General features: G+C 42.7%; 2 protein-coding genes across 7 annotated transcripts in view; both read left to right on the top strand.

Annotated features, from left to right (window-relative positions):
* sipa1l1 (signal-induced proliferation-associated 1 like 1) overlaps nt 1–5988 on the top strand; it is a 75173-nt gene extending 69185 nt beyond the window's left edge. For all 4 annotated transcript variants that reach the window (XM_071467416.1, XM_071467415.1, XM_071467414.1 and 1 more), the window contains exons 25-26: nt 9–87; nt 1655–5988. In XM_071467416.1, coding sequence (XP_071323517.1) covers nt 9–87; nt 1655–1798 — 223 coding nt within the window. In that variant the 3' untranslated portion in view covers nt 1799–5988. The remainder of the gene's footprint in view (nt 1–8; nt 88–1654) is intronic.
* Nucleotides 5989–13582: 7594 nt separating this feature from the next.
* rgs6 (regulator of G protein signaling 6) overlaps nt 13583–18661 on the top strand; it is an 82923-nt gene continuing 77844 nt past the window's right edge. The window contains exon 1 of one of the 3 annotated variants that reach the window (XM_071467463.1): nt 13583–13672. The gene's annotated coding sequence lies outside the window, so the exon portion shown is untranslated. Of the gene's footprint in view, nt 13673–17977; nt 18117–18661 lie in introns of those variants that run through there. The other 2 variants (XM_071467461.1, XM_071467462.1) reach the window with 2 other exon arrangements.

Raw genomic sequence — 18661 nt, forward strand, 5'->3', positions numbered from 1 at the left:
TTCCACAGTGAGGGTCACATAGGGCTGGAGAGGAAGGTGACTAAACTGGAGGCCATGGTGAAGATGCTCCAGGAGGACCTGAAGAAGGTGGGAGAGAAAACACAAACGTAACACACATACATTCTGTAGACACGTGCAGTACACACTCACACATGTTGGCACAGAGTTCAGTTCATTTCCATGAATAAGAACATGTGTCTGCACAGATGCTGTACCACTTCTACTCTACAGTATGTTGTGCTGAAAGATTAATTTCTTTCTCCCCTTTTCTATTCAAGGGCAGATGAGTAATTAAAAAAAAAAGCTTTGGTTGATTTGCATACAGTGGAACAGGGAGCAGGGGGTGTAAATAAACACTGTGTCTTCAATAGAAAACACAGTCAGCAGCCAGGTGCTGCCTCTGTTGTGTGGTTCCGCTCTGCTGGTTATCGTTGACTCAGATTTCACTGCAGTCGCTCTACCTATTGTTTTCTGCTTCAAATCACCTGGAAGCAGAGGAACAGATTAACTTTGCTCTTGTGTTCTTATAAGAATCATTTCAACAAATGGACTCAAAGGGTTTCCCATCCACTCATACACTCTTGTCTAGTTTGTGTCTACATTTCAGTTACTTCCACTGTGTTCCCAGGCAAAAACAACTTTCAGGGATCCAGGCTAAATCTCCAGTCAGCAATTCTTGCATATTTTATGACACCACAGCCATGCTACTCCCACCTAAGTCTCCCTTTTAGGCAAATTTAGGGGATGAATGTGGCCTAACATCCAGCCAGAAGGATCATCAAGGTGATGTTCAGCTGGTACCACATTTAGCCAGAAAACATTCCCCACACCACTATAACAACTCTGGCTTCTACTGGCGACCCCCGCCTGGATAGATCCACATTGACACCAAACTCAGCACGACTGTTGGTAATTGGTCCAGTTGTGGTGGTTATGTACAGTAGCTCTGTCACCTCGTTCTTAGCTGACAGGACTGGAAGCTAAAAGGTCATCTGCTGTTCCTTTTAAACGTTTGAATTGTTTTTAACAGCCAGTTGCAGACTTCGCAGCCACAGAGTAAACAAGTCTGACCTCTACTCAGCGAAGAGTTTTCACCCACAAAATTGCTGCAATCTGGTTAGGATTTATTTCTTATGCAATTTCTGATTAAACTTTCAGATTTCTGTGAAACGCTGGAAAGCTATGAGCTGTCTACATATTTTATTTTTTAAAGTAGCAGTAGATGAATTTGACACCGGGAAAACTAATATGCCTCACTCTCGCCTTCTTCAAGCCAGTGGCAATCACCTTGGAGCTGACAGACGGCATGAAGCAACTCTCTCCAGTTTCCTGAGATTTCCTTAGACTTCTAAATGCCAGAGCCTCAATATTTATGTCCCTGATTTACTTTTGTTGTGCTTTTGGCGGATTTGAAATGTCAACTGAAAAAATCTGCCCACAAAACCCTTAAGTTCTAAGTAGTTGTGACTCACTGTCTGCAGGCCTGAGTTGTTTATGTAAACACCAAACAGAGATTGTTAGATATGGAGAGTATTGTGTTCAGCTAATTTTTTTTCCTTATTTTGTTCAAGTGAAACATTTGTTTTAATGCATTTTTGTTAACTGCTTAATAAGTGGCTTGATTTATTCATGTTGCCTTTTCCATCCTTCACAGGAGCGCGAGGAAAAGGTTCGGCTTCAGACTCAGATCAAAAGGCTGTGGGAGGACAACCAGAGACTGCAGGAGGAGTCCCAGACCTCCGCCGCCAAGCTCAAGAAGTTCACGGAGTGGGTCTTCAACACCATCGACATGAACTGACACACCCCTGCACATTTTAACTCAACACACGCACGCACACAACTTAATACATCAGCACACACAGTCTGGACGGAGACGCAGAGGAGGGGGTCGACACTGACAAGAAATTGTGCACAAGAAAAGTGGAGACTTCTTCTTAGACTCATTTAGCCTGATCCTGAACCCCACCCCCACCCCAACCCCAACTATCTTCCATTGGCTTCTAATATCAGGGGGTATTATTGCCAGTCAGTCGCAAGTCTCCACAGAGCCTCTGTTAAACTTCTCAGGATGAGACTCGAGAAAAATGGGCATCGTTTATCAGCTTATGAAGGATTGACCTCTGCTCTCCTGTGGGACCATGAGAGCGTTGCTGAATTGACCTTCCTCTCATCTTGCTGTGCCAAAATCCTCTTTCACAAAATTGCCAACAAAGAGTAAAGCTCTCCTCCTCCCTCTCTTTCTGAAGAAGTCAACTTTGCCTCTTCCATTTATTCCCGAAGTGAATGTAAATAATCTCACCCCCCTGCCATCTTCTCCCAGTGGACATAAGAGAACTTATAATAGATATTGAGCCTGTTTTGTTCCCTCATTGTTCCTTTCCTTCAGCTACCCTTTTCAAATGTTGCCCAGCTTCTCTGAAAGGTGACTTCAGTGTTACGTGCCAAATCAGACCCGCCACAGCAGAGGGGTAGCAGAGACATCCAGGTGACATGTACGTGGAAGTCTCTGAAGTGCCACGCATTGTCAAACACTCAACAAATCTGCCAGCCACTGAGTGTTTGCTGTAACACAAACCAACACTCAAATCATAAATCTAAAGCCACAAGACCCCTGGACACAGGAGAGGATTTCTTTTCCTTCACATGTAAATGGAGAGTCAAGAAGTTTGTGATTCCTCTCCTCAAAGCTTAAACCTCTGAACGGTTATTGCGGCTGTTTGTCCGTCAGCCACCGAGACGGAGGCAGGTCAATCTGCGTGTGCACTGGAGGAACATCTGGATTTGTACAGCTACATTTTTTTTTCCCATTTCATCTCCTCTGTCTCAGTCAGATCTGGATTACAAGATTCTGTCTGACCAAACCGCACAAACGCAACACCTGACAGAGGAGTATATTTAAAAGCCATCGGCAAATGGTGCCATAAAACAAGACTGATATCCAGAGTGCTTTGGTCCATTGTATGTGTCTTAAAAGCAATAGGAAGAAGTCAGGACTCCTGTATTTCTCTCACAAAAAAATTGAGAGTTTGCTCTGGGAAGAAGTTTGATGTGGGAAAAGATGTTTTAAAGGTTGAACTTGTAAGACGACAGTCTCTGCTGCACAGGGACCTCCATCTTTTCCCACTGAACATCGCGCTTTAGGAAAAAGGAAAGAGAGGACTCCACTCATCACGCCACAGTCTGGAATACAGAGAGCCAGCTGATAACAAATGACAGAGACATTGTGGGACGGAAAAGCAAAGGGTTTTTTTCCCAGGTTAATTTATTTCCTTGTATTATAATTCCAATAAATAAGTTGTTCTATTCGTACAGTACAACTGACTTCAGTGTTGAGTTCCTCAAGAAAAAGGTCACTAGCTATATTATTTAAATGGCTTTCTTTCTTAATTCTGGCTAAAGCCTGACTATATGCTTTTTATTCTGTATTATGTTGTATTTTGTGATGCCCAAGCCTGCTGTCGTGTTGCTTACAGTGCCCTCTAGTGATGACCAGTGGAAATGTCATGATTATTAAATGTGCTGCCAGTCACTCTGTATTTTTCCAACGCCTCCTCAGCAATCAGTCAGACATCGGCCGGGAGGCCACACAAACACACAGGACAGGAAGAGTAATCAGAAGCCAGCTTTTAGAGACAATCAAAGGTTGATTTTTGATAAAGGGAGCAGACCTTAGGTGTACTTGTATGTGTGGGGGTGTGTGTGTGTGTGTGTGTGTGTTTGTTGAATTCAAACGTCAACAGTTTTGCTCAGGTTCGGTCTTCGGTTGGGGTCTTTTCAGCAAGTAATTCAACAAAAATGACTTATATGGCTATATCAAAATGCCCATGATAAGAGGGAGCTACAGTACCTGCCGTACGAGTGGCAGTGTGTGTGTGTGTGTGTGTGTGTGTGTATGTGGTGTCATTGTGTGAATGTACATCAGTGTATCCAGTCGTGCCTACAGTCACTTATTTTGGTCATTTACTCCCAGGCAGAGCAGGGATGTGCCTTTGAAACAGCACCTGGGGAACAGATAAAAGGGAATGGCTCTTCTTCATCCTGAAAAAAAACACACCTGGTAATACACACACACACACACACACACACACACACACACACACACACACACTCTCTTCTACAAAACACTTATTATTGTTAATCAATCTCAAATACACAGTTGTATATTGAGCCTCATAAATGTTTGTATGGGGAATCTGCCGCGAGGCTTCAGCCATTCTCTTGATGAGAGTGTGTGAAGCGCGTGTGTGTGTGTGTGTCTGTGCGTGTGCATATGTGCGCCTTTGCATTCACTTACATGCAGTATATCATTCAGACCAGCTGGCTGCTGTAATACGAGTGTATTGGAAGAACATTTTCCCCAGATCACAAAGCTACTTACAAGCCGCTGAGCTGTTTCCTCAGCCAGGTGTCAAACATGAGTGCTGGAGTTTATTTCAGGTCACTAACTTGAGCATGAACATTGAAACTGTTGTTCACAGTTGTGGTGTAAGCCTTAATTCCCTGTCTTCTACCATCAAAGCCCTTTTGAGGAAAAAGCATTCCCAGTTTTTCTTTAAGTAAATTTGCATCTTAAATCGATGCAATTAAAACCCTGCAGCATATAGCACAAAACGGCACCCAGACTGAATGTAAAGAGAATTTCAACAAGCCTAAAGAAATGTGATGTTTACTATAACTGACATTCAGCTCTGCACTTTTGCAGGGGGATGAGTGGACTCTTAACTAAAGGATGTAGAAGTGTCGGTTCTGTTTTAAGAATCTCTAGGTAGTAGTCGTGGACGGTAACTGCACTTGTTTGGTTTAGTTACCAGTAGTTTTGTTGAGAGGATTTGGTTGTTTTAACAGTTTCACAAGTTGGCCAGGCATGAAAAACAGTCCAGTAGTCACGCAATAATATGAAATTCTTAAAATATTCACAAAAGTTTAGTTATATAGGCAGAAATGTTCCCGATCCATAAAGTTTTGGTTGTAACTTGTTGGCAGTGAAGACTGGTTTGATATCCAGAACTATGTGGAAGCTTAAATGATGATGTTTCGTATTTTACTGTACATGGAAAGTGCTCTAGTTTTTTGTATTTCAAATGAAGTATGGCCAAATGATAAAACTGTGCAGTGCAGATGTTTTACTTGCATCTTTAAAAGTGTGCATCAGGTTGGATGTTGGATACAGCCATCAACCTTACACAAAGACATAAACACACACACACCAGTCCAGTCCTTTTGTTGTGAGTAAATTATTTTACAATGCAAATAGTGTATTTTCTTTCCTCCGCTTTGTTTTCATTGCTTTTGAGAAGGATATGGGAAATGTGAATGTGCAGATGTTCAAATGTTGCATTTTGTAATATCTTATTTTTGAGATCCTTTGCACAATGTTTTCTGTAAAGGATTGTGTTTACAGGTTTTGGATGTAAGAAGGGTGAACTGATCCATTCCTGTGCAATCTTCCGTCTAGATGTTGCTCCATAGTTTTCTTGCCACTGCAGTTCCTGACAAACAGAGGAAGGTGCTTGACTTTATTTGCTTCCAAAAAAAAAAAAAAAAAAAAAAAAAACCCAAAACAAAACTAAAGACACAAGTGAACCCTCTTTTTCTTTAGGCGTCACCGATCAGACGAGAGGGGGCTGGATGTTGCTTGTACTGTGGGGATGCAGGTTTTCAGTCATGCACAACTTGTGAGGTCAGTGTTTGCATCAGGGGAGGAAGGTTACACAAAGCTCAGAGTCACAGCTCAAGCTGCTGTGACGTGTGTGTGTGTGTGTGTGTGTGTGTGTGGTGTGTGTTTCCTCCTGCTGGAAGAACAAACTAAGTAGTAATGTGATCAGACTGGAGATAAAGCACAACACAGTTTCAAGAGGACCATAGGTTTTGCAGAATTAAAAATACTGTTTACATCCCAGATCCATTGTCTTTGTAAAATGTAAAGGTATGAAAAAGACATTTGCAGTGATCACAGTAAGTTTCTGAAATAAATAAATGCTGTATCGATTTGTGGTGCTGTTGACTTGTTTGTTTCTGCGCTGTCATGCATTTCCCTTTTAATCGTCTTCATCTGATGCCGTCACCAACATGTTTTGTCACATTTTCCTCACTGTCTCTCTCATACTTTAAATCCGAGGGAAGTAGATTTGCTTCCCTCTCTCCTGCAGAGCTTCCTGTCTGATTCTGTCTTGTACTGAGCAACTGGAGAGTGAGGAGGAGGTGGCCGAGGTCTGGGATTTACACTGTGGCCCCCTCAGGCTCCTATTGTTCTCCTATATCACACTGACTCACCTGATTGCACTTAAACTGCTCTCACAGCCAGAGCCCGAAACCACATCACCTGTGTTTTCCTGTACACTCATTATGCAGTAGCTGGACACCACTGCTGAGAGAGATGAGAGGCAGTGATACATACAAACATAATTCAACTGTTTTCTGTTTTTAGAGAGCACAAAATATTCATATTTCTACCTCTAAAAGTTATGGAAGAAACAGCTCTGTCATTCTGTACTGGAACTAAATGTTAAGGTATCGATCTAAACTACTTCATTCTGACCACTGCCTTACTCAAGATTCCCAGGTTGTTAGAATAAAAGTGGTTTCTTATGCTATAAAAATACAGACATTTGTCACTTCTGAAACACTCTGCATATACAATTCATTAGATTTTTATATTTACAACTATTTTCAGCCCTGGACCAGTACAGCTGATGGCCATCACAGCAAAACACCTCTGTCTAGCAAAATATTAAATCTGAAGAAATTTGCTGGTGTCAAAAATAATATACTCAAAAATGAAAGATCTGATTAGAGACTAGCATAAAAACCAGGGCTCTGGCTGACTGTAAAAGTAGAAAAAAGCTTGAGATAAGCAATGCAGTCTGAAGATAAAGGTTCATGACACAAGATTATTTTTCAATGTAACAATGGGTTTCCTCAGATGTTCAGATTTCCTTTTTTAAAAATTGAGACTGAAAGTTCATTCTTGAATTAGATCCACTCCAACTGCTCTCCAACTTTTTTGTGTTTTAATTCAGCTTAAATTAAATGTTCAAGCCTTAAATACAGCTTTTTTTTTTTTTTTTTTTACACCTGAGGTAACCACAAGGAGCCTGAGAGGTTGTAATGTACACAGTGCTCATACTTTTGTTTAATAATCAAATGCAAGTGATGCTTTGAAAGATGATCCATCTTGGAAGAGAAGAGGTAAAGATTTATTCATCGTAGAATAAGATACTATCACACGCTTGAATTTCCCTTTTTTGCAGTGAGAAAAGCAACATCACTTCTTTATTATGGAGCAAAGAAAGATCTGTGTTCCCTCTGCTGGTTCCAAACAATGACAAGCATCACCTCTGAAAAAGAGAGGGCTTAATGAGCTGTGGGACCTGTATCTATGCAGTACATCCTTAATCAGGAATTTAACTCAGAGCCCTGACTAAACCAAAGCAGAGTCAGAGTAAGGGTTGCTCCTGTTCTAATCTGCCATAGTTCACATTGTACCACGTTGATAATAATTGTCCTTTTATTTATTGTCAGCACATGCAGGGAATTTTGCTCCACCTCTGTGAAGCACAGATTTCCTTGGACTAAATACTTTCACAGTCCAAATAAAATGAACAGTGCTTTAAAAAGTGTATCTGTTATATGAATATATCTGACTAATTTGTGTAGAAAACAAATGGGGCAGCTGAGAGAGGTATAAACACTTGTTGGTGCGTCACCTCTGCTGCTGTGGACTGACCTGTGCTCGTTTCGGTCTGTCCACCTGCAGCGAGGTTCGGGGCTGTTTGAGGCCGGCGCAGCAGCGACTGCAGTGCCGGCACAGAGGAGGAGAGGTGTAATGCGGAGGAGGCCACAGACTAATCATCTTTGGCACAGGTGGAAAATGTGGGGGCTGAATCACCTGAGGTTCCTTTCAAGGATTTGCCACGGAGAGAGTACAGTGTACAGGACCAAGACTGAAGTGAGATCAGGGGGAGCGGGAGCCTGCTGTGTTTTTGTTCCTTCATTTGCAAAGAGCTAGATTTATACCTTTTCAAAGGGAGACCATGGTTCAGTTTCTCGAAGATTCAGGGAGATCCAGATTTTTTTTTTTTTTTTTATTAAAAAAAAAAAAAGATAACCTTCATGTGGGAGCTGCACAGGCGATTAAAGCCCCACTGGAGGGATTTGTTGATGATGGTAGTTGCTAAGTGTCAAGTTGAAGTGAGAAAAGTGTATTTCTGTCAAATTTCCTCAATCACTTTGGAAGGAATTAACTTATCTTCCTAAAACATTAAAACATGCATGAGTAAAGCTGTCACAATAAGTGTTTACCCACAAACAGCATCATTTCTTATACCAGTTCAAATAACTTTCTGAAGCCACTTTGTTCTACCTCACAACATGAAACCTATTAAGCTATTAGCTTTGAACTTAACAATCTTTTGAATGTCACTTTCTGACAAATGATTGGTAGGTTGGTAGGATGGTTTTTGGGCACTTGAGGGCAGCACAACAAGCTGTAAACACAACACTCACATATTACACATATTACTGCCTCATCAAGTTGATGTGTTAAATAAAAGTTCAGTATTCACTCTCCTTCAGCTTCATCAGCTGCCCTCTGCTGCAGGATGAGAGTGGCAAGAATGAACCAAAACAATGTAGTTACAGGCCTAAAAGACATTAACTAGCTCTATATATCTAATATCTCATAATCTCGAGATAATGAGATATATCAGGAGAAAATGGGTTTTTTAATTATATTATTTTTATATTTTTCTGTTTATATTTTATTATTTTTGTGCCTTTATAATTTGACAGGACAGTGGAGACTGGCAGGAAAGGGGGTAGAGCGAGGGGAACGACATGCAGGAAAGAGTCGGGCTGGTCAGGAGTCGAACCGGTGACTGCCTGCCAAGAGCATCTTGCACTCACTCGGTTACCGGGTCGCCCCCTTTTACAATTTATTCTGTTATTATTCTATTATTCCCCCATCTCGAGATAACGGGATGAGCAAATATTTGCGAGTATGGCCTCTCTCGGCTTCCATACTATTCTGTTCATATGAAACAGCTCAACTTTTATTCGAACATGGCTGCATCTTCACTTCATCTCTGCTGCCATATCACTTAAGAGGAAGAATGAAGCGTCTCTCTTTTCCAGCAGCATGTGGCCATCTCTTGACTTTGTCATTATGTCGTGTCTTGTGTGGACCCTTGTTGCTTTTATCCCACACACTCCTGCAGCCCACGCAGCGCCGCTCTGTGGCCCTCAGCTCTTATCGAGCACTCAGGAGCAGAGACACAGAGAGTAGACGTGTTTTGTTCTTCAGAGACAGAGCTTTGTTGTTGGCCGTCATTTGAGAGTCCACCCGTGCTTTTAAGGCGGTCCGTCGAGTTACACAATCCCTGCCAGTCTGTGTCACTGTCTGTAAAGCCTGTGTGTATAGAGTTGACTGTCCTCCTGACACACACACACACACACACACACTTCTTGGACAGGATTTGGACTGTCTCATGAGAAAGTGATTTAGATACAGGAATAATAAATTAAAAAAAAGATGCAGGAATAATTCCACGTCCTTTCTGTAGGTGCCTTTTATTTGATCAAATTGCCACTAAAATGCTTTTATTTGGTAGCAAAAGTGGCAAAGTGGAGGATAAAATCATCCAAAACTCATCATAGCCAGCTCTTCATTTGCAACCTTGAGTTCACCCACCTGACATGCAGACTCCCTCAGTCTTCCCAACTTCCCCCTGCACTGACATTTACCTTTAAGTCACAAGCTTTGGGTAATGTCCAAAAGAATTAGACATCAGGAAGGAGCTGGAAGTAGAACCACCGCTCCTGTGTTACGGGAAGGAGCCGGTTAATGTGGTTTGGGGGTCTGATTAGGATGCCCCCTGGATGCCTGTGGAGGTTTTCCAAGCTGGAAGGATTTCCCTGAGGCAGATCCAGAACACACTGAGGGATTATATGTCCCATCTGGCCTGGTATTGCCTTGGGATCCCCTATGAGGAGCTGGAGGAGGTATCCAGGAGGAGGGCGTTTGGGCCACTTTGTGTACCCGCTGCCACCACGACCCAGACCTGGATAAGCGGCAGAAAATATGGATGTATGAATTTTGAATGTTTGTCTATGTCTTCATCTCCATGTAAATGTTTTCAGGCTCTGCTGGGGGTTTTGTGAGAGTCAGGTCTGTGTCAAACCTGTGCTGATTTGTTCTGAGGCAGAGCCACAGTGCTGATCTCAGATTTCTGTCTTTATAATAGAGACTGGGCAGTGGTGACGATGCACTGAATTATATCACGGATGACTTTTTTTTTTTTTTTTTTATCAGGTTCTTCAAAGCATAAAAACACACCAGGCTAACAACGTCTACTCACTGGCAGCTCTGGGTCAACAATGAGTCCCACATATGAACATGCAGATATCTAAACAAATCAATGGGATGTAGAAATGTTGGAGTCTACACTTTACACTCCACTCTAATGTGGGTATTAGTTATATATGTGGCTTAAAAATGTTAATTTTGCTTGTATTGTATTTTCTCTTTCAGTACCTTCTCAAAATAGTTATTATAACATATATAACATATTTTATATATGCTATACAATTTCATACGGTTATACAGTATAGCTACTTTCTACGGCTTTTTGCCCTCAGCTGGTGGAAAGTGTGCTCACACACAGAGCCACTCCCCAGATACATGTCCACTCCACCACCCCGCTTAGCTGATTCTCAGAAGACCTGGTTTCAGGGTTATGTTTAGAACCAGAATTGGGTTCAGCTCAGTGAGGGCTCTTGCAATGCATATGTGCAAATGTGTGTGTATGTGTGCGTTTGTAAATACATGTTAAGAGATGTGTAGTAATAGAAGTGCAATAAATGTGGGGCAACCCCCACCCAACCACATTGCTAACACACACACACACACACACACACACCACATGCATGCAAACACACACTCAATAATTGCTCAATAATTCAGTTGGTCCAGAGTGGAGGCTATAGTTTTCCATCCATGAGTAGACATGATGATGATGTGTGTGCATGTGTGTGTGTGTGTGTGTGTCAGTCTGTCAGGCCAGAGTGGTCCATTAGCATCAATGTAGTTTCTGATGACGACCGTTAGCTGGTAAGTGCATGTATTGATTTGTGAGCTTATTGACGTCCATTTTTCCATTTCCACGCTAAACAGCAGATGAAAGTGAGAAGGCAAAAAAAGTGAGACACAGCTGGCTTTCGAAGCGAGCTGCCACTTCACTCTCTGTCCCACTAATGTTCGGTTGAATTAGGCCAGTAAATATTTTTAGTCTCCACCACCAGCAGTGAGAATTTGCTGCCAGGATCACTCTAAACTCTAAAAAAGAGGTGTAACCGGCCCTGACCATGGTAAAGCACCCAGTTTCCTCTCGTAGTCCATCATTGCATCAGAGGCCTTGATGTGGCTCAGTGCTCGGCCCATCAGCTAAGAATATATGTGCCGGGCCTGAGGCTTCCTCTCGCAAAGCTGTGAGACCTGCAAGTGTCTGAGACCAGAAATTAAGGGAGATTACACAGAGAGAAAGAACGGGAAGGAGGGTTTGAAGAGGAAGGAAAAAATGAGTTGAGGAGAGTTTAATGGCTTTAATGCACCAGGATAAGAGTGTACAGAACATTTGCTATTCAGCGGATTTTATAAAGCTTGTGGGTTCTTTAGTGCCACTCTCTACGCATTTGAAACTACAGGAGTATGGAAGCTGAAAAGGGTCATAAATGTGCTTTTTCTGTTTTAATCCTGCTGCCACAGGATCATGAATTAGTTTTCTCATGATAACAGAGTTGTTTTGTAATGATAACAGGTTCATGTTGTTATCTCAGCAAAACCATTGTTCTATTTCTTGAGCTAATTGAAAAATTAACTCGTTATCGTGGGAAAACAACTTTGTTTTCCTGAGACAATTAACTCATGAATGTATTTGTGTTTCATTATAATTGCAACAGAAAGTAGTGACTGAAGCAAAAGTATGAATTAACACCGGGCTGGAAAGCAGTGTTTAGCTGGCCTCTCTGGTTTATGAGGTCAGAAGCTTGCTCTGTTGCACCTGTAGCCACGCCCAGCAGTGATGTCACGGTCTCCTGGACTACACCTGTACATCACTGCAGCAAGATGAGAGGTTAAAGCACTGGGGGTCAGTAAAAACATGACTTACAGGGAGAGTGGGGGGACTTTGTGCTAACAATGTGTACAAGAGTTCACTTTGTTTTGTATGAGTAAAATTCTTGTGTGTTGGATGTTTTTCGGTTTCAATCAGCACAGGTTAGTGAGGATGCAGAAGCTTTCACCTCATTTGTTAGATTCAAAGGGATAGAGCCTTCTAAATAAGCTGAGGAGCTGAGCCTTTTCAGCCAAGAGTCTGAAAACAAACATCTCAGTGACACCACTGGATAATAACCGAGAGGTTGAGCCTCAGAGTGAATTCCTGCTTGAACTTACACTAAAAGCAACACTTGGCAACAATCATTCACCTGTTAGATTTACTCTAAATGCAGAAATGAAACTCAGCTCTTGCCTGTGGTCAACTTTCTCAAAGTTAAAGTTCACCTCGGCTCTTTAATCCGTCCTGAAATGTTCTCGCAGTAACCTTCCATTTCCATGTGGAGCCACGAGTGGGTTAAGTGCTTGTGCTACTTTTGAAATGTTGTAAATGTTGTGCAAAGGACAGATCACGCTCATCTGTTGCCCCTCAGTCATACAACTGCAAAATAACCACAACATACAGTAGCACAATCCTGAGTACTCGTTCATTATTTTTTTCACCATGATGCACAAGGACAGCATGAGCAGGACTTCCTCCCGTCCGTCCATCACTGAAATCAGCTTGTTATGCTGTAATTGAACCTGGGAGCTTTTGGATGCCAGGCAGATGGGATTAGAGCTTTCATATTAAAATTCTGTATTAACTGTGACCCTGACAAAGGCTGCCTGATAGCAGGAAATAAATTCAGAGACACCTGCAGTGTTTGCCTCAGGGCTGCAGACACCAGGTTTTAGAAATACATCATTATTCTCACCCGCAGTAAGAAGCACCATTAGGTTTCAACCCCCAAAAAATCCAGAGGCAAGGACCAAAAAGTGACGTAATGATAGAGTTAACTCATTTTCTGTCAGCCCTGCTCTTGTTAGGAGAAGTAAGAGATAAGAGAGTCTGAGTTGTGTGTGTTAAAATCCACACAACAAGAAACACATCATAATTATCAAGGAGCACAGACACGAAGGTCAAATAAAGCAACACATTCTGTGATGATGGTGGTTTGATTGTTTGAGCAGCGGGTTCACGATTGGAGGGTTTTCAGATTCATCAGATGGACAAAAGGAAAAAAAACCAAAAACCTGGTAAACAAACCAGAAACACCAGAAACACACTCTGTCAGACCAGGAACAACTGTATGCTAGTGGGAGAGAGAGCAGCAGCTGCTTCTGATCCCACCTCTCTCTCTCTCTCTCTCTCTCTCTCTCCCTCCCTCTCTCTCTCTCTCTCTCCCTCCCTCTCTCTCCCTCTCTCTCTCTCTTTCCCTCTCCCTCTCTCTCTCTCTCTCTCTCTCTCTCTCTTCCTCTCCCCCCCCCCCCCCCTCTCTGAGAGTGTGCAGCGCTGTGGTGGGTCGGTGAAGCCGCTTTTTTGGCTCCGGAGCTCCAAGCGACAGGGAAGCCGGCACTGAGGTGAGGAGGAGGGATGGAGAGGAGGATGGAGGGTGGGTGCGAAGGAGAAGGTGGGATGATTGATGAGCGGGTGAATGGAGATAGAGAAACAGAGATAGAGAAACAGAGAGAGAGAGAGAGAGAGAGAAGTAGTAGTACTCGCCAGGAGCAGATGTATGGAAGAAGACTGAATGTGTGTTGCGCTGTGCACTTTGACGTGCTCCGTGATGTTAACCGTCAGCGCTGCGATGTTAATCTGAAAGTGATGGAGTGGGGTGCTGGGTGGGACGGCGTGTGTGTGTGTGTGTGTGTGTGTGTGTGTGTGTGTGTGTGTGTGTGTGTGTGTGTGTGTGTGTGTGCGTGTGTGTGCGCGCCGGGAAGATGCTGTTAATCCCACCTGTGACTGGAGGGAGCGGACACTCAGCTGGTTAGTGGAGTGACACTCGAAGGACACCAGCGCACGTCCACAACCACTGTGTGTGTGTGCGTGTGTGTGTCTGTGTGTGTGTGTGTGTGTGTGTGTGTCTCCTGTGCGTGGGAGACACTCAGAGGTGTGGTGTGCACAGCAGTGGACGGTGAATCTATTCATATGGGTGTTTGGTGCAAGCGGACATGCAACTGGACCGAGTGGACAAGTGTGTTCATGTGTGTGTGTGTGTGTGTGTGTGTGCGTGTGTGTGCGTGTGTCAGAGAGAGTCAAAATTAGGCTGCAGAGCTGCTGGCAGTGTGCGTTAGGGGAGTGGAGCGGTCCTGTGAGGATAGAGAGACCACAGGCATCTGTTGGAGAGAGAGAGAGAGAGAGAGAGAGAGAGAGGGGGGTATGTTCTCATGTACTCATGTAACACCACCATCCATCCAACCTGAACTCTCCAAACTCGCATTATGTTGGAGATTTGCGCTTCATCCTGCCAACAAACATGACATCCAGATGTTTTCTAAGTTAGTGTGATTGTTTGGTTGGACTGTAACCTGTGGCCTGGTTGTGTCTAATATATGGGCAGTCTTGCCTTGTCCTGTCTGATTACACTTAAACATTACACTCAGACATGTGGGGTCAACTCAGCTTTACTTTACTGTATTTTTGGACGGGGCCTGTCTTTCCTGTTTTGGGTCAGAGCCCTCAGTACAAGGTAAATCCCACTGCTCCAGCGTGCAGGAACATGATATTTAGTGCACAAGGAATAGAGTGAAAGCCCCCGTGCACAAAGCAGAACGCTTGAAGAAATGTTGTTCCCAGTTTTTCTTGGAAGAACTTGGCTGGCCTGCACAGAACTTGTGGAAAGGCTTCCCAGAAAAATCTGGGAAGCCTTTCCACAAGAGTCCAGGCTGTTACAGCAGGTTTTGGACTGAGATGTCCTACAATAACACCTGAGTGTGAGGTGATGTCTCCACGTACTTTGCCACCACATGCTTTTGGCCATGCAGTGTAATCATCCCTGGAATTTTATTGTAGTGAGTGGAGTTTGTCCAGTATCACGCAGCACAGTAAATCCTTATGTGTGGAGTTAATGACATTATCCTTGATTTAATTTGCACAAAATAAATGTGACAGATTAAACTTATTCAGCTTTTCTTTGCACAGTCATGTAACATAGTTAAACCTTAATCATTCCCACCAAAATCTGAGCCCGATGATTTGTGTCACACGCACAGTTTTTTGGATTGTATTTGGCTATTCCTTCCTCGTTATGCCTCCCTGTGCTAAAAATGGCTGGCTGCTGAATTGATGGTGTCCCTTACATTACAGCTGTCCCACGGTGTAAAACATCTCATCCAGTCTCGCCTGGAGCGCAGGAGATGGGCGGCGGAGAAACATGTGGGTGTGTGTTGCACTGCGGAGGGTCCAGAGGGGAAACAATAGCAGAGACTTTAGAAACAGCGAGAAGTCTCACTCTGCGTCTTCTTCTTGTCATCACAGCATGTGGTGGGAAGAAAGACGGTTGGCACTAGAAAGGTTCAGCTCTAAGTTTACTCAGGTGAACTCATACAAATAAGTGTCGTGTTTTTCTTTTAGTCAGCAATTGACTTTCTTGACAAGCTGTGTGTGTGGTGGATTATTCCTGAGAAGAATCATAGGATCACCAAATCCTATTGTGTGATGTCAGTAAACTGCACATATTTACCAACCCACACAGTCAGTGATGATTTACACCAAAGGACATGAAGGAGACCATAAAGGTGAAAGATTTCACTTTCCTCTGGACTCGGTTCCCACTCACTGCCACTCAGGAGACAGTAAATCACACCAAAAATGTTTGTTGTAAAGTGGAAAACACTCTTTCTAAACTGCCTTTAGGAGGTCAGCTTTCTTGAGAAAGCTACAGTGGAACAGAGAATTGATTTAAGTAGTATGCTTGAAATTAAGCAGATCATATGGATCATACGGAAGATCATCTGATCAAGCATAACGTCGGTGTAACTCCCAGATTGTTTATTTTGATAATTTGTTGGATGCAGCTGCCCCCAGGTGTGGTGGAACAGGGTAGAACAGGACTGACTGTCCTGTGAAACATACTAAGACTTGAACATGAAGGGATAGAAGTCAGTCATTATGAGGAATCATTTTAGTTTTATATTCTACAGACTGTTTGCAGGTGCTGCCTCCACTACAACTGTAAACACGTGGAGGATTGAACTCTTCTCCATCCTCACATCCATCAGTTTGGATTAAAAGATGAGGTATTAAATGGAACGTGTGTTGTATTTTTCCCTTAAGATGACCACGCCTGACGCCACAGCCTCTCTATAGCAATGAGGACGACAGCAGAATGTGAAACAGCGAGGGTGAGACGGCCCTCTGAATCGCTGTGTGATCTGGGCTGATCAGACGAGCATACGCACGCATTTATATGTAAAATCAGGGGTCAGAGCGAATGTTGGAGGTCTTGATCCGAGGCCAGCAGGGCTGCATGTGTTACGAGCCATGGAGCAATGGCACTGTGCAACATAAGCGTCATTTAGAAACAAATCAGGCATTTCTATGCAGTGTGAGCTGCAGGTTTGATATACCTGTCAAACAGATGGTATGCCTTGAGAGCAATTGATTTTGAAATGCACTGAATTCTTGTCCCGTTTGGATTTTTTCAAACACGTGCCGAGCGTCCTTTCTTCACACGCCGCAGCTCTCTGAGGCTCAGGCGTTCACACTGGGTTTGTATGTTCACATGGCAGCTCAGAGACACACAAACAGCTGGCTGATGAGCGAATTGATCCGAAGAGCTGGTTGACAGGGAGCTAAATGCCTGTGCTAATAGCAAAGACACACACACACACTAACACACAATCATCTCTGCATCCACAGAGAACCAAGTGACAGCCAACCAGCATTAGAAGTTAGTATCTACAGAAAACTGGAACACATTGTGTGTGCAGCCATACAGAAGTCCAGTATTGATTTTGCTATGTGCACTAGCTGTTGACTTTAATAATAACAGTGTCTTGTTGAATAACTGTGACAAGGTTAATATGGAGGAAACCTCACACAACTTAAAGGAATAACTCAGTATTCACTTTCTTTCTCAGAGTAAGTGGGAAACCAGCAACTTGTAACTGCTTCTAAAATCTTTTGATTATTGTTTAATTCAATAAATGAGGTACAACTTTTTCATTGGTAAGCTTAGAGCTGCTGCTGATGCTGGGGGTGGTCTCATGAACTTGGCTAGCTGTTTCCTTCTGTTTCCAGTCTTCATGCTAAGCTAAGCTAACCATTGACCAATTTCAGCTCCTATATGTAGAGGAATAGGAGGGAAGGAACCATTTACTTAGCTTAGCATAAAGACCGGAGAAAGAGCTAGCCTGGTTCTGTCAGAATAAAATCCATCTACCAGAACCTCCCCTTTTTGGTTCTACTGTGATTTTTGGTCCAACTGTGCAGCAATTGCCTGACATGATAAGGGCCCTCACATGGGTTCTGTTTTATTACCTGATCTCAGGGCCTTGTCCTGAAGGCAGGCCTCATTATTTATTTAATCAGTTTACACAGCTAATCTTTGCTCTGAAGCCTAAAGAAAGTTAATCTGTCTACAGTACTGAGCATGTGCAATTACCGAAAATACTAAAAGTAAAAGAGAGCTTTATACATACATACACATGTGAATTTTGATATGAGCTGCATGTTTTACTGGTGTATTTGAGGATTTCATTTTACTTAATAATAACTTTAAAGTTGGGTTGTGATCCTTTTAAGTTTCCTGACTGTTTTTTTTGTGTTGATTTGTCTTCAGTTTTTGTGATACCTGTAGAGTGTGCATTTGAGCTGCAGTTTTGAACTGCATTACCCACGTGTACTTGCATGACACAGCACAGGTGTGCTCTATTTGATGTCATTAAAAGCTCTGGGCTTCCTCTTGTCAAACATTTGCCTGATGAGTCTTTATCTTGGAGCTTGCAGTGGACCTAAGTGAGGAAATCCCCCTTTTTCTCCACATTTGGTTCTTTTGGCTTCTTTGCAGCTTGACATCTCATTGTGAGTACCTGGATCTTTATAAAGTGTTCACTTTATTTATTTCCTGCCTGGAAACAAGAGGGCAGGCTCTATTGCAGAGGCTAGGGAGGACAATTTCACTGGCAATTTAATCACAAAGGTGCGATCAGAAATTGAACCAACATTACTTCAGTTGAGTTTTCATCACAGTTGTACCACAAAACCCATAGATCTTTAAATACTGTGTTTCCTGTGATGCAGCAGATTTCTAGAAAACTTGAATCCTTGTGAGACAGCAATGATAAATCATTTAAGGTGGAATAAAATGAAACAGATTTTTAATTGATTTTACATTTAAGCACACAAGGTGTCAAATTCCAGTGGATTATATTTTGTAAGTGTTTGTTGAAGTACAACAGAAAGAAACCTTTGCAAACTGCAATCTTTTACAATACAGGATAAAAATGAACATTTTCTTTGTGAAGTTTGCAATCAAGGTTGGGAGCTGCTCTATTTCATTTTAATCAAGTAAAAAATTGGGTTTTCCCTCAGATTTCCAGTGCAAATTTTTCCAATAAAACCTGATT

The sequence above is a fragment of the Trachinotus anak genome, unplaced genomic scaffold (genome assembly GCF_046630095.1).
Source record: "Trachinotus anak isolate AG129_WGS33_773 ecotype Australia unplaced genomic scaffold, CSIRO_AGI_Tana_v1 ptg000031l, whole genome shotgun sequence".
Taxonomy (NCBI): domain Eukaryota; kingdom Metazoa; phylum Chordata; class Actinopteri; order Carangiformes; family Carangidae; genus Trachinotus; species Trachinotus anak.